General features: G+C 44.8%; 1 protein-coding gene across 1 annotated transcript; it reads left to right on the top strand.

Moving 5' to 3' along the window:
- The first annotated feature begins 5,832 nt into the window (after positions 1 to 5,832).
- On the top strand, positions 5,833 to 14,310 carry LOC142817478 (uncharacterized). The gene is made up of 4 exons (XM_075894492.1): positions 5,833 to 6,071; positions 6,627 to 7,027; positions 7,573 to 7,914; positions 14,194 to 14,310. The coding sequence occupies exons 1-4, from the start codon at positions 5,930 to 5,932 to the stop codon at positions 14,308 to 14,310; spliced, it is 1,002 nt and encodes a 333-aa protein (XP_075750607.1). The 5' UTR covers positions 5,833 to 5,929.
- Positions 14,311 to 15,906: the final 1,596 nt, after the last annotated feature.

Here is a 15,906-nt window from a genome sequence, read left to right as displayed (position 1 = left end):
CTGCGTCACCATGAATTTAAGTTAAACCCATTTCCTAAGCCTCTAAGTTACGGCCCCAGGTAAGTACTGGAAAGACGCAGGTGCTATATACAATTTCTCACGCTCCACCCTTCTTTTATGCTTCTAACTACCACAGAGTTGTATTAGTCGCTAAACCAACTGACCACTACGTCTTGTTGAATCTAATTTCATCTCCGAGGTGTAAAGGACATATTGGACTTCGTGTTGTTTCCTTATTCGTAAACTGATAATTGCGATCTGCTCGTTTTAGGTCCAACTGCAATACTTGGAGAGTTGCTTCATCTACTACTTCACCTTGACAGCCCTGTGGTGTTGCGTACAGCTGCGATCAATAATCGATGACACAAATTATGAAAAAGAGTCCTTAGAGTTGAAATAGCAGCTCATGTTTCCCTTTGAAATAAGGACTTACCCTGCGAAATCGCAGTATCTGCATGTCTCTCATCTTCCAGCTGGCGACGTATGATTTCTCTCAGTATATTGATGTCGTCTGGGCTTATTTTGGACGTAAGACGTTGTTCTTTAACGGAAGCGGCTGTTTCAGCGTCGTCATCAGGAAGGGGATCCGCATGGTTATCTATGCTGTCATCCTTTTCATCATCTTTGTTGGTATCCTTGGGGGAATCTTTGGAGACTTCTTTGGCGTCATTCTTGGCAGAAGGCTTCTGAACGTCTTTCTGAGCATCTTTCTTGCTGTTTTTGTCGGCTTTAGGGGTAATCTTCCGAACGTCTTTCTGCGGGGCCTTAGGGGCATCTTCAGCGGACTACTTTTGGGAATCCTTCGGGTCGATCTTCGGGACAGCCTTCTGGACGGTCTTTTGGTCAGGCTTCTGTTCCTTCTTGTTGGTTTCTTTTTCAGGAGATTTCTCGGGATTTTTGCTTTGTTGTTGTCCGCCTTCTTTACTTTTTGGCTTGTCGGGAGTGCGGGGGCCTTTGTCGGTGTCCTGGTGATGCGAGAATAAAAAGGTCTACACGTCAGTACAGCGAGCACAAGTGCGAAATTCATGTGATTGCAGTGTCACGGCGCATTTTTCTTTCTTTGGAGGTGAATGCATAGGAAAATGTAGCCGATTGGCAATAAAAGATGTGCTGTCACCTTTTTTTATAAGTAGAAGTCTCTTATGACCTAACGTGGTATGAACGTTTGGAAATGTAACGATGCGTGAATGCGATAAGGAGAAGCCTTCACATAGGAGGGTACAGAATTCCTGTCTCATCATCCAATCTACAATTGACACACAACATTCAAGTTTTCGAGATAAGATACACCTGTCCTAGGATCCGAGTCTATGAGTGTTGCCGCCTTATAGACAATACTGTTAACGTACCGGTTTCTTTTCACTCATAGTAGTGCTGAGGACACCTACTGTTATTCTTGCCACGAGGTAATACCGAAGCCGATTTCTGCAAAAAGACAATGAAAGAGCCAGAAAACTATGTGGCTGCAAGCACATCGTGAACACTCTGTGATTATCACCAGCAAGTCGTTCAGGCCTATATTAAATCGACAACTTCGCTACGCAAACGTGCAGTGTTAGAGCGTAGGGTACTTAATCTCCTTAGCCGATTGCACGAAAAGCATCGACAAGAATACTAGTAGGGCACGTATCGTGGAATGATTGATCAGCCTTCAATAGACCAGTGCTTTTTCCCCGATAGCTCGTTATGCATTGCTCGAGACATCCCCTATTAAATAAATCTGATCTACTGCATTTCGTAACAGCAATCGGACCGCTCAAGCACTAAGAACCGAAACAATTCATTCAATGCGATCCCATGTGTGCGCTATTGAGCACGTAAGTGAGAACCCTTCACTTGGACAGCTTTTCTTAAAAGACTCTGAAACAATGAATCACGAAGTACATGTGGCTTGTGTGTATTCCAAGAAAGAGAAGTGAAAACTTAAAATATTTGCCATCATAATTTGAAAATAAAAATGCACTGAGTTTCTACGTACGTCAGTGCCGAAGCACGGCGTTCCTCTTCTTCTTTGTCAAAGTACTTGACGACTGTCATAGACAAGCCGTCATTGTACTATACACTACTCCATATATTATGCAACGTACTTCTGCGACAGTTTTCAGAATATTAAGCGAAACAATTAACCCAATCCTTAAGTGTTATATAAACCACAAGATCACTACATTCCTGGCCAGATGCCTCAGCTAGTGGAAGCCACAGTTAACAAAGAAAGGAATGAAAAAGAAAACGACAAACGGCTACAGCGATCTCTTTCATTTCTTGCAGGTGTGAACCAAAAGTTTGGGATGTTAATATTACTGCATTCGGCGCGCATTACATATATGTTTTTACTAGTATTGACACTGCAAATCTGCATTTCATTGCAGTTTTAACTAGCGGACTTAAAAATTACACAATTTCAAACAAAACTACCATCTACTCGGCCACTCTCCTTCAACGGGTGAGTGCCATGTGCGGAGGTCAAGATGAAGACGATTTAAAGATGCCGACGTTGGGGTTATTTTCTGCGGAAGAATTTGAGAAGTTTGTTGCGTCGGGTAACTTCACTAAGCTCATTTTATTGTCATCTGTGTTTACTCATTGTTATATTGTTTTGCAAAAAAAAAAACAACTCGAGCTGTTGTTCTAGAAGGGTAGAATTAGGAATACAAGTAAATGTACCAGTACTTTTATAACTTGGCGGCACGTCATTTAATTACTGCCACAGGGATATATGCTCCACTGTGTTTGACTACATCAATGTAACTAAAAGATTACCGTGCTGGTGAACTCTAACCTTTTCAGATTTTTAGCTTATAATTCGTAGCTATGTCTGTCAGGAGCAACAGATGGTTTGACCACTTGCTCTGCAACCATTTTTGTTTATTCGCAGTTTTATATCTTATTTTTTCAGAATGGCTTTAATGTCATTTTAGTTTAATTTAAGTATCCTGCCGCCCGGTTCTTGGCCCATCCCCCTCTGTGGGTGAGTGCCATCCATTAGAGGTCATAAGCATCAGCAGCTGATCTCAATCTCGAGATTGCGATGCCGAGTCCCCCCCCCCCCCCCCCCTTACTGAACCTGCCAACTGGTATGGTGCCGTCAGATTCATACATTTATTGCCATGAGAGTGAACATCTGCCTCGTTTTTTTTAACAAGCAAATTGTTTATCATCCAAGGATATATTTAGGGAAGAAACCTTACGATGTAGGGGCTCATGTTTATGACTTCTCTTTTTTGGCGCCATACTCGGTCCCAGCCACAGAACATTTGTGATTCCGTAGGTGGTTCTTTACGTGACACAAAACGAAGTGAATGTTAAAGTTATTGAACTTCACCACATCTTTCAACCATACTTGTTTCTTGTTATCTTTTTTCTTGATTACACCAATGAGTTATTTGGGAAACTATCTATTTTTAAACATAATAGGAATATGAATTACCTAATATATAAAACAAGGTGCCACCTGTTTCATAACCGACTCCGGCAGCAGACTGCTTCAATTCTTAAGGAACAATCAACCAGCCAAGGAACCAGCCGGGAAAACTACATGCAAGGAAGCTTATAAATGAAAAAAAAAAACAAATGTGTAGGAGTGTGTAGCTTGAACTAGCAATTGAATGCAAGATTGCGCCGGCTGGCTGAACAACGACCTGGTAAAAAGCATCACAGCCACTGGACAGCAGCACTGTTGTGTTTTTGTGTACTAGAGTTATATTGAAACAGCACTCTTGGTCCGTTCATGTTGTGTGTTTCTGTCTTTGTTTATCAAATGAAATAAATGTTTCGTTTGTGGTAATCTTACTTACTATAAAACGTATAGTGAGAGAAATCCGTTTCCTGGAAATTATAGCTTCCGAGTGGCAGTCAGTCTCGATAACTTTTCCATTAAAGAAATATGTTTTCTGCAGTAAGCTCTTTAATGATAAAAAAAACATGTCAACTTCTGCAAATGACTAATGACACACGGTCTTTGATTATAGTTATCCTCAAAAACATTTGCCATCTTCAATAAGAAAGTTTGAGTGACTCTTTTGTGTGACTGTGAATGACTAGCGGAGCGGAGGAGCGCACTCCAGTGACGAGGACACCAATTACGTAACACGACGCACACAATGACGTCATCAATCCTCTAAAATAAGGCACTGATGATAATGATGCTGCTGCTGACGATGATAATATCCTCTATGTAATGACGCTCCGCCACAGAGGGGGATGAACCACGAGCCGGTGGATCTCGTCAGCGATCCCGCGGTGGCTCTCGCCAGTGGGTCGTTCCCTCCTCCGTTTCTTGTTTGTATGTATGTAAGCACCCCTAGTTTATGAATTGTTCAGTAGATGACGACTAAAGAGGATAGATGGCGCTGTTATAATAAGAAATTCAACGCATATTCATGGAGTGAATGATGAGTGGGGCGAAGCGTTCATCCATCCGTTCGCCCGATGCGTGCTTCATAGTGATAGGAAAGGACGGACGGACGGACGTACAAACGGACAGACAGACAGACAGACAGACAGACAGACAGACAGACAGACAGACAGACAGACAGACAGAAAGACGGACGGACAGACGGACGGACGGACGGACAGACAGACAGACAGACAGACAGACAGACAGACAGACAGACAGACAGACAGACAGACAGACAGACAGACAGACGAACGAAAGAACGGACGGATGGATGGACGCTTCGCCACATTTATCTTTATTCCCTCCGTGCATACGCTGTGAACTTTTTCCTAAGCGCGCTGCTCCTCAGACGTTTTCTCATTGAGTTGTTGACCAATACTTTACACCCCCGACCACGCCAACGCAGTGCCTAGACTAGATGAAGAGGCGAAACACTGTTCGGAAGGCACACTGCTCTTAACCGTTCGGCATAGCCGCTGCAATAAGTCTACCAATGTGCTCTCTTTACCGCAAACATCTTGTAGGCCCGTGTGCTCAGATTTGGGCGCATGTTAAAGAACCCCAGCTGGTCGAAATTTCCGGAGCCCTCCACTACGGCGTCTCTCTAAATCATATGGTGCTTTTGGGACGTTAAACTCTACATATCAATCATCAATTTCCGTTAACATCCTGCAGCCTGGTTCTTGGCGCATTAATTACCCTTTGTGGGTAAACGCTATTTGGAAAAGGATAGTGCCACCGCCACCACCACCACCATCATCATCATCATAATGATCATGATCGCTGTGATCGTCGTCATCATCATAATTGCCTGTTTGATTTACCTTTCCTTCTCATCTATGAAGATACCAATTGATGCCGTCATAATATGGCGTACTTTCGTGACGTCAACGCTACGCCGAAAAAAAGTAACTTGGCTGTCCTATTTTTGGAAGGACCACAAATCAAGCAAGTATTCATGTACAGTTCCGCTGCGAAACAAATAGCTGGTTATATTTACCTCGTCTTTTTGCAGCTCTGTGTTTTCATTGGGTCTTTGCAAGCCTACTCGGAAAGGTGTGAGACCTTATTCAAGCGTTCCTCGCTTGTTAATCTCACACTCCATGAAGCTTAATTGTACAGGTTTAAACAAATTATTATTATTATTATTATTATTATTATTATTATTATTATTGTTGTTGTTGTTGTTGTTGTTGTTGTTGTTGTTGTTGTTGTTGTTGTTGTTGTTGTTGTTGTTGTATGCTGACTACAAGCCTTGTCTTGTCTTGTCTCCCAGGAGATCTTGGCTCATACCCACATGGGGGATTGGCCACACTGTACCTCTTAATAGATCATTTTTTTTCAACGCTTGCTAAAAAATAAAGAGAAATTAGATAGTAAAAATAATAATGTTTCTTTGCAGAAGATGAAGACGAGAAGGAAGACCGTGACGGGGCGTACCGATTGTCGTTTCTCCAAGGGCCCCGTGAGAGCCCAGAAAATTGCGCTTCTTTTCCGGCAGAGGCCGTCCGGCTTACCGTGGGTCTGATCACGATGTCTCGGCCACCACGAACGCCGTCCTTCGGGCACCCACACTACAGGGGCGGTCCTCAATTCCCAACTCCCAGGCATCGAGCTGGGCAGCTGAGCATTGCTCCTTACGTTATCGCCCCTCCTGACCTGGATGAAGGCGGAAGTATGTCATATCAATTTCGTGCTTTCTATGTATATTTATTAACGAGGGTGCATGGCGGACAAAAGAGTAAGCACTTGATAATGCTATGCTTATTGAAATGAACATGTAGAATTAAAAAGCGGTAATAGAAGTGTATGCAATATGTTGCGAATATAATCGGTGGTACAAGACTGTAATGAAATGCAGCCGAGAATGTCAGGGGATTAAGAAGTGTCCTGCTTTTGAATGCTGAAAGAAACCAGCACATATGTTTGTTTTAACAAAGATCAGTATAAAATGCCCAATCGCTCCGAACATCTCAAAAAAGCAGGCGCACTTTTTTCACTCTTTGCAAGGGACGTGGTTAAGCATAACATCTCAGTCCATATACCACTGTTCGTGTTTTTTTTTATTGTTTGACTGAAAGAGCGTAGTGAGTCATGGTTATATAATTTCAGTTTGTTTTGCCATAAAACAGTGAAAGGAAACGGCTAAAATGCCTTACTGATAATGCCAAAGTCCTTATCTCATGGTCACCCTGAAATGATCACGCAGCCGTTAATGCAATACACGCAGGTCCGTCAATCTTCATGCCCAACTTGCCATCTGTCCTGCCTCTGGGTTCGAGGCCGTTCCCCACGGGCGCCATCATTCGCGTTCCTGGCATGCCACCCATGGTAGCTGGCAAACCTGTACCTCTGGCACCAGGCGAACCTCCACCTCCCATTTTGCCACCGCCGTCGCAAATAATCGCGAATCAACCACCGAGTCGTCAGCAAAACACATCCGCTGCGGCACAGGCCCTGTGGCCTTATTCCACGCCGGTAGTGCAAGTGGACAACTCACCGACGCCAGCGCCCCTCATCTTATTGCCAACTGCCGGAGGCTCTTCGGCTCCCACAGTTGTGCCCATCCCGATACCGATGCCCATGCCGATGCCCATGCCTTCGCCGGCCCCTGCTGGCGGATCGCCTCAGGTGCGAAGCTTTGGTTGCACTTCAGTGAGCTTGCCCCTTTGGAGCTTAGTAGCCGTGACGCAGCGCTGCTTAGTGCGAGAGTGCAAGTTCTATCCCCAGTCAAACCGTCCTCACCTCGACTGAGGCGAAATAGAGGAGGAGAGAGCCCGCTTACTCAGACTTAACACAAAGAACCCAGACTGGACAAAAGCATTCCGAAGTGCTTCTGTCACCATGGTCTTTCTTATAATCGCATACTATTTGTGCCATCTCAAACTTCAGCGCGATGACAAGGGAAACACCGAAGACCGAAATGTGTCCCTTTCGTGTTGTAACGAAGAGCGTTGGACAAGCGATCGCAAGACGAGCAGATTACGCCGAAAAAAGGCCGCATATAAAGGGCACAGACGTAGGATCAAAGCCAACTCTTACCTATTGTGGTCACTGGTGTAGTGCACTGGCTAACATTGTTCAAAGCTGTCATGCATTATTATTACGCGTCTTACGTGCTGGGAAGTATACTGCACTATTCTGTGAAGTGGTCTTACGTGTGCTGCCTTCTTCAGGGTCCGATCGTGATCGCACCCCAGGGGCCCTCGTACCCGCCTTCTCCTCCGCCCCTACATCCACCCCCACCGCCTCCTCCACCCCAGCAGCCGTCTTCGAGCGTCCCGGAAGTGATGGCCATCATGGCGATGATGCGCCATTTCACAACCATGGATGGTGCCTACGACGAGGACGACGCGTCGAGCGAAGAAGAACGCATGGAGGCGGCCAAGGAGAAAAAGAAGCAGAAGAAGAAGGAGAAGCGAAAGAGGAAGAAAGAACGCGCGAAGGAGCGGGCGCGACGCGAGAAAGTGGGCAAAGAGGCCGAGAGGCAGAGAGAGGAGCTCCTGAAGAAGCAAAAGGTACGCACACACCCTCTGGAGAGTATACAGCGCATAATGTAACGACATGTCTCTTGCAATCACATTTGTTTTCAATGTCAACGACCTCGAGGCCTCTCCCCGTTCGTTTATTATCACAGGATATGCTGTTAATAATTTGGACCAAACTCAATTACGATGTTCAAGAGCGTACAACCATCACTGGATAACGTTGGTTAGCACTGGACAGTCCTGGCTAGTGATCGGTATGTTATAGCTAATGTTGCAAGCTGCTTGATTGGGCTGGTTGGTGCGTTATGGAAGGAAAAAAAAAATCAGCGCTTTCGATAGGATGAAGGGAAGGCAACAAACATGGCACTGTAAATGTCAGCCAAGTTTCGACAGAGACGGCGTCATAGGGCGCTACAACGTGAAGCCCGCACATAAAATAAGCGATTCTTTGCCTTACGTACAACATTGTGTTTCTCGCGTAAGTGTCCAGAAACTTACTTTGTCTTGTCCAAGGCGTTGTTTCGATCACTTCCATAGTTATTGTAATTCAATATTTACTACTCTGCTGGCCGCTGTTCACTATCTAATGCTGTACCAGCAAATGTTTCAGGAAGCCATGTCAATATTCCCCAAGTCACTGTGTGGCTTGTGTTATATTAGGTCACTGCCACATTTGTAATCGCAAAACAGCTATTTGGACTAGTTGGGCCTAGTGAAAGATAGCGAGTGCCTTCAGCGTGATACGAACTACGACAGAGGTGAAGAAGGGACGTGGTGGTGTTCGTGTCCCTCCTTTACCCCAGTGTTCGTTTGTACCACCTGAAACCACTCAGTCATCGTTCTAGCCATCGAATCAGCAAGGCTTGTGAAGACACTTGCCACTATTCAGAGTTAACATGCGTAGGATTACAATGAAATGCAGTTTGCAAGATGTGATTAGCATGGCGAATTCCCGCTGCTTATTGACATCAGTATTCGTCCACAGGAAGAAGAGGCGAAAAAGAAGCAAGATCTATCACTGCAGCCAAAGCGCAATCTCAACCGACGCAAGACCATAGCGAACGCCGGCTTCAACGAAGATATGACTTAGAAAGAAGGAACTGTGAAACCACACAGAGATGAACTTATAATAGTATGGCGTTGCCAATATAGCGTACTAAATTTATGATGCGCAAAGCATGCTCGGAGTTGTCAACGTAAAAAAAAGGAAAATAACTGGGCGAGGGCGCGAAGTACCACGATATTCACCTGCAATTCCAACATTTATTCCAGTTGTATTATATAAGCATGCTATGGCACGCGCACGTATTCATTTGTGCCTGACAATATGGTTTTTAATGAAATATTACGGGTGTTTCAAAAACGTTGCCTTATTTCATATGCATTTCGATAGTTTTGGACTAAACCAATGTTTACAATCATTTATTAGCGAACGTATTTCACTCATGCTTTGCTTAATAACTTTTCAGACGCTTCTCTTTAGAATTAGCGGGAAACACTGCCAATGCGTGATTCTCGCTTACTACAGCAACACTGTTCAAAAAGTTTATTGGAGTTCATGCCATTCTCGTGTAGCGAATTATGTGAAAGCCTGCGTAAACGCTGAAGTATATGCATGTCATCCATGTCGATGAACATACTAAAAACTGGTTGATTCGTATTGTATTCGACATCGATACCTGTAGGGCATGCTGCGTTTCAAACAACGAAGCTTCGTAGAAGTAAGGTGACGTTGTTTTGGCATACTTTGGTGGAATAGCAGCAAGGCAAATAAAGTTTTTTGAAAGAACGACGAAAGAAAATGAAAACATTCTTTCATTACGAGCGAATCACATAGACTCGTTTTATTCTACAATATGTACACTTCCCTCTTACAGAAGGTAAAGAAAAGTAAAAAAAATAGAAACATGCAGAGAAACACAAGCATGCACATAGTCAAAAAGAGTCTTTTGTGCGCCCCACACGTGCAAACGTTTTAAGCAACAAAGGGAGATAACATGGCCCCGGTGGCTTTCAACCTTACTTCCTCCGGTGGTCTCTTACATCGTAAAGGCGTGCCGACGTCTAGGACACTCTACCCTGGACCAATTGTTGCCTTTGTTGCACCCCGGAAGCGCGTCTTCCACAAGTTGCCCGTTTTCTGCCTTTTTACCAGTGTTCGTTCGATGAGAGGTGCTTGGTAGCCTTTTTGCGACAAATACAACACACTTAAACACCAGTTTGAGCACTGAATTTCAGCGGTTATATTAGTGAACGAATATATTAGTTCCTGCATCATCGCACTTAAATCGAACACTTAAATCTGATTCAACATCGCGTTCAGCGGCCAGATTAGTAGCGAAATGATTATGTGTGTGGAACATATGAACCTATTAGCCATATGTGAACTAACCTGTGACGTTTGTCTATTGTGTACTTTCCCATCGTATGTTGTACAGTCTCGCAATTTGTGCCCTTATTGTTTATCTTACAACATATCTTGTCAACTAAGAAAAAAATAGTAGCCAGTGCCACTATATTGGGACCAACGTCTCCTATTTCATGATTTTAATAAAAAAAAGAAGCAGTTATCTGGAGGGAAAGCGCATCTTTATCCCGATTGTTCAGATGTTGCGTTTGAATCTGTGGGGCCTTTTTAGAGTTATTTTCATTGCTGTGGTCCTAGTACAACTGCTGTTATTTTTCAACATTGGAGCTGCTTCAACCGATTGTTATTTCATACAGGCTGAACAGGAAACTATGATTATCATGATGGTATTGATGACGATGATTCCACAGCCATGGCTCGAAACCACTCAGGGGGATCGGCCAAGAATCGATGACTTAATTCAGTAAGATTTTTTTATTCAATATCGAAACCACCCACCGGAGAAAAAAAAAGAAAAAAGAAAAGACACCTTAGGCAGAATGAAAGGAGTGCAATGGCTTTCCTCCCCTTTAACCTCTTCATCTTGTGCTTCGCTCCCAGAACACGTGTGCCGGTTTGTCTGGCGTGGGATGTAATTACTCTGGCGCTCGAGAAAATAAGGGCAGCTAGAGATAGATAGAGAAAGAATGAATTCAGAGATAGAAAGAGAAAGCAAGACAGAGAAAAAATAGACAGGAAGATATCTATACAAACGGAAGCAGATACAAAAAGAAAAGATAAATGAAACAGAGAAGTAGATAGAAAGAGAAGTAAAAATAGGAAAAAAAGGTATTAGAGAAAAATGGAGAAAAAACTTAAACAGAGAGTGAGAGACGGACAGAGAAATCGAAAAAAGAAAAATAAGGATAGAGCTACAAAAAATAATAGAAAATATGGGTAAACAGACAATCAGAGAATAATGAGACATATAACAGAGCGAAAGAGCCAGCGAAGAAGTACCGTTATTTAAAACACAAGAACTTTTATGCATAAATACATCGCTTCTTCTTTGTTGGGGCTTGTGGATATCCACAATCCAATCGATACTTGGCCATTCAAAATATAGTGTTCATATTCTTCTTGCCTGCATTTTATATGAGTCATAGTAAGAGGCCAAGAAGAATGAGAAGCTGAAGAAAACGAATTTGAAGAGCTCGCGTGTTTTCGGTCACGGGCCACGCGCTGTCCTTCCGCGTTCGTCGTCCGTCGCAGTTTTCATGCAAGGCTGCGACTCGGTTGTACGTGCGTGCATGAGCTCTCCAGTGGCGGCGGAAGCGCAGTCCCAGCTCCACAGAGAACCTTCATCCTCGTCCCAGCTGTTCGCGTCAACGTTCGCTACACCGACAAGCTCGGAGGCGAAGTTGAAGTTGGTCCCGATGTCACCGATCTCTGAGGCGTGGCCATCGCCGCGCACTGCCCTCCCCGCATTGAGCTTGGGCTTCTCGCTGCACGCACGACGCCATTGCGACCGGAGTCGTCAAGGAGAACGCGACGAACACGCTTGCCATCCGTGCGAACCACAACGTGGACCCTTTCCGAAATTTGGCTCCCGTGGTTCGCGCGCTTCTCAGCCGCCTTCGAACGGCCGTCACTTGCAGCTGGCCATACGCCGCTGCGTTGCGGAGCTGTGATCGACGGCGGCGTTGTTGGGTCATCGATGCAGGTGAGTCTTGTCTAAGTGATGTTGGCCAGGGATAATGTTAAGAGCACGTCGAATATGCGAACGAATGCTACAGTATACGAATTCACTTAACAACGAGTTTCGATTCGTTCTTACAGAGTATTCGCAGTGAAAAAGTAGACGCTCATTATTGCTCAAAAATAAACAGCAATTGACAAGACAAAAAGATGTGACAGACGGGACGAAGCGCTAATAATAACTGTGAACATGTTTGACAAGCTGGAACTCGAGATTTTCGAAGCCAATTTGACTGAAAATTGTGGACTCGGACTTGAGCGTGTCTGTTGCTTCAGCGCTGCAACGCTTACTGCATCACGAATTGAAGGCGGCAAAAATTTTAAGAATCCGTCTAGCACGAGCGGAGATGCAATGATTTGTCACACGCTGCAATCGCATTCTCTATTTTCTCCTCCTGACGAAAAAGCTAAGCAGGGGGAATGCCATTAGCTAGCAAAATGAGTCACGCGCTGTTCGTGACCTTGAGCACTTTTTCTTTGTTTTTTTTTTCTGCGACTACGCGGCTTTTTCAGTGTTATAGTGCATGAACGCATGGACAAATCGCGGCCTCCCACGGCGATCTCTGTAACGACCGAGCGCGCCACGTTCAAATCGTCCAATGGCGGATAGGTGGCCTTCTACGAGTGATTTCTGAGTTTTCCCTGTCATTAGTCGAGAGAAAAGCAGGTTTTAGCTGACTTTTTATTGCAAATTCCCTGCTTCGTGCTGCACAATGGTATTTGGATCGTGTGTTCTATAGAGAGCCTCTACTACCGATCGGCAGCGTTTGCGGACAATGCTCAAAACGTGTTTCAGGGCCCTTTAAGTGTGGAAGTGTGATTCATTAGTAGCCACATTTAAGTGTGTTCTATACTTCCGTTTTATTTTTTCCCTGGTAGACTGTAATTTCAGCTTGTGCTTTCATCCTGTTTATCTTTTCACCCCGGTTCTACGTATTCAACTGCGTACTTAAGTAGCAAGTTTCACATTTGGACACTCTCGAGAATTCATTTTCCGTATAATAGGTTTGTTACCAGAGTTTACTTCGTGCCTGGGTCTGCTTTTTGTTGCTGGTCATCAAACGTCTTGTAATCATGTACGTATTTCCTAGTTGCGATCATGCTTTTCAATAAATGTACACATTTGTCAATGTTTCATCCCGTCCTTCTAATCCTTTTGCCCAGTCTACCAAACTTTATTTTTACCAAGTATACAACAACAACTGGCCCAAAACCTATACTCTTCCAAAGACGCGTGTTTGAAATTTGTTTGCCAAGTATGCATCAACAACTGGCCCAAAACCTCTACTCTTCCGAAAACGCGTGTTTCCCATTAGGCAACCTATTGTGTAGATGGCTTAATTGTTGAATACGAACGTTATGCCGTAAAAACGCCAGTCTGAGGAGAGTCTGAATTTTGTGAACCCACAAATCAAGGCTTCATTTATAGACTCTGACACATCTAAGCTGAGCACTTTGTTAGCATACAAGTTTTTTCTAAAAATTGACGTTTATTACACTTCACGAGGAAGATTTGTGCTATATGACGCTAAATAACGGTGTTAAGCTCAATAATCATTTGTGGAGTGTGTGTTAAACATTAGCTTCTACAAGGTCTAGAATACCAAGGAGGTGTTCATCTTTAATGATGGCAACCCAGCAAACAAAGCATTCACCTAAATTATTTTATAAACAAAGGCTTGTACGTGATACGAGTTATGTAGACTTGTACGCGATAAGTATAGTAAATTTTGAAACAACCTATAATACGGCTTATAACTTGCAACCCACGGCTAGATTAAGTCTTCCTACTATTGAATACTTCCACGACTTCACTTAAAAAAAAACAAAAATACATTTGCACTGTGCAAATTGGTTGGACCAGGACGAAAATTTCTTAATACATGCTATTCAAACTATTCGTTTCGACATTAGTCGACCAAGTTGATATTCACTTAGAAATGATTTCGATCCGCAAATTGACTCGCCACGCTGGCCTGGTGGTTATGGCGTTAAAATCCTGATTCGAAGGTTGTATGGCATCTCGGCCGCAGGACCGTATTTCAATGGAGGGGAAATGCTGGAAGCCCGTGTGTATCGCTTAGATAAGCATTAAAAGTATTCCGGGTACTCAAGAATTCTGGAGCCCTCCACTAAATTAAGACGTAAAAGGCTAACAATTACACTAATCAAAGATCAACTTAGCTATGCTCCCATTCCTACAGGTGGCCGTCACCGCCTCCCTGCAGGAGCAAGGCTACCTCAGACTGATGGCCCGAGGTTTACCGGCGGGAAACGAAGGCGTCCAGTTGGGAAAGGGGACCATCGTCTCCGCAGGATGAAATGCGATCGGCGGCTGGGTAGTCGAATATTTGTCTTGTGCGCGGCGAAGTTGACCTACCCATCGACATCGTGCAAGATTGGCCACCGCTGGTCTTTAGCAGATGGGTGTTTGGCCTAGATAGTGGCTGATTTTTTTTCATTACAACGGAAAAATAAATGAAGATATCATTATGACGAACACGGTTGTCGGCGTGAGTTTGCTGTTGCGTGAAATTCCATACACACGGGAATTGTTTTTTAGTAGGGAATTGTCCCCCTGACTTATATGCTGCTTCTATAAAGTTACCCTTGACACAGACTCGAGGAATTTCGGTAGGAGCATTTAAAAATAGGAATGCCAGTAGGAACATTTAAAAAAATCTAAAGGTAGCATCATCCCCAAGGAAAAACGATGAGAAAGAAGCAGATCTAGATTGGGATACTGCCACAGATATGCGTTTGAGGCTGCGTGTAATTTTGCCCTAACTATGAATAGTGTCTATATTAAGAAATATGATCAAATACATGTACGAACTGAGTTCGCAATTAACGTTTTGCCGTGCAGCAAAGGTACGCAAGCTCAACGTACGTATTCCATTCTTGCTCCATGCGTGCGACAAAAGTCGCGCTCGTTGACGTAAGAGTCTTAACTACGCGCACTCGATCCATCAGACTCGCGTGACATGCCAGTTCTGCCAGTGCGTAGGGTGGTGACGCTCAGTGGAAGGTTGGAGCAGTCGGAGCGTGAGAACGAAAATGAGCTGTACCAGTCGTCGCTGCCATTGCTCTCTGCATCTAAGGCCGCAACATTAAGAGCCGAGTCCATTGCCTGCAGGCCACGGTTGAAACAAGGGACCTGGGATGCCCGTTGGGCGGCACGGGCACGCGGATAGGCACGACCAGAGGGCGATCTTCCTCGAGTAGAAGACCTCGGGCAACGTGACTGTCCGCTTCTGCCTGCAATGCCGTAACCACTTCTCAGCGTGGCTGACCGTGCCGAAAATGATGAGGCCTGCGGAGATGATGAAGCCGCAATATCGGAACGTGCACCTATGTTAGATAACCTACGCCTTGCGCCTACTGATCGCCAGTAGTCAGGTTCATCACCGCTGGCATGAAAGCGGCCAAATGTTAGTGGCGTGCGAGGCGTGCGGCGCTCAACGGGAGGCATATTTCGCTGCCTTGTCACTTTAGGCCGTGGTCTTACATTGCGCACCACGAACGTTTCGCACGTCCTCACTCTGCGGTCTGGTACTACCGGCTGGGCATGCTTGCACGGCCATGTTAGCTGGCTGCGGGTGAACACTAAGTCCGGGCTACCACGCTTGCTGCGTTCGTTGGTGAGTGACTTCGCGCAGGACTCTGTGTCCCAGCTAATTGCCGTGCTCGAGGAATTTATAGAGGAGGCGCCGAATTGCACGTTGGAACAGCCATGGCAAGGGCAACGACACGGAACATGTTCTGTGTTGCGTTTGAAGATGCCGCTCAAAGGATCATGGTATTGCGAAAGCGCTCGCCGCAATCTCTTGGCGTCCGGTGCTGCCACCCTTGCGGAGTTAAACTTCTTGGGAGTCCCAGCTTGAAGCTCGCTTTTGGTGAAGATGGCAAGCTCCGTT

This window comes from Rhipicephalus microplus, chromosome 5, assembly GCF_043290135.1.
Source record: "Rhipicephalus microplus isolate Deutch F79 chromosome 5, USDA_Rmic, whole genome shotgun sequence".
NCBI lineage: Eukaryota > Metazoa > Arthropoda > Arachnida > Ixodida > Ixodidae > Rhipicephalus > Rhipicephalus microplus.
Note: the sequence above shows the minus strand (reverse complement) of the source record. Positions and strands in the feature narration are given on the sequence as shown.

Coding starts and splice junctions, on each gene's coding strand:
- LOC142817478 (XM_075894492.1), top strand. CDS start 5,930: ATGTCTCGGCCACCACGAACGCCGTCCTTCGGGCACCCACACTACAGG. Junction 7,028..7,572: donor CTGCTGGCGGATCGCCTCAG/GTGCGAAGCTTT, acceptor TGCCTTCTTCAG/GGTCCGATCGTGATCGCACC. Junction 7,915..14,193: donor AGCTCCTGAAGAAGCAAAAG/GTACGCACACAC, acceptor CCATTCCTACAG/GTGGCCGTCACCGCCTCCCT.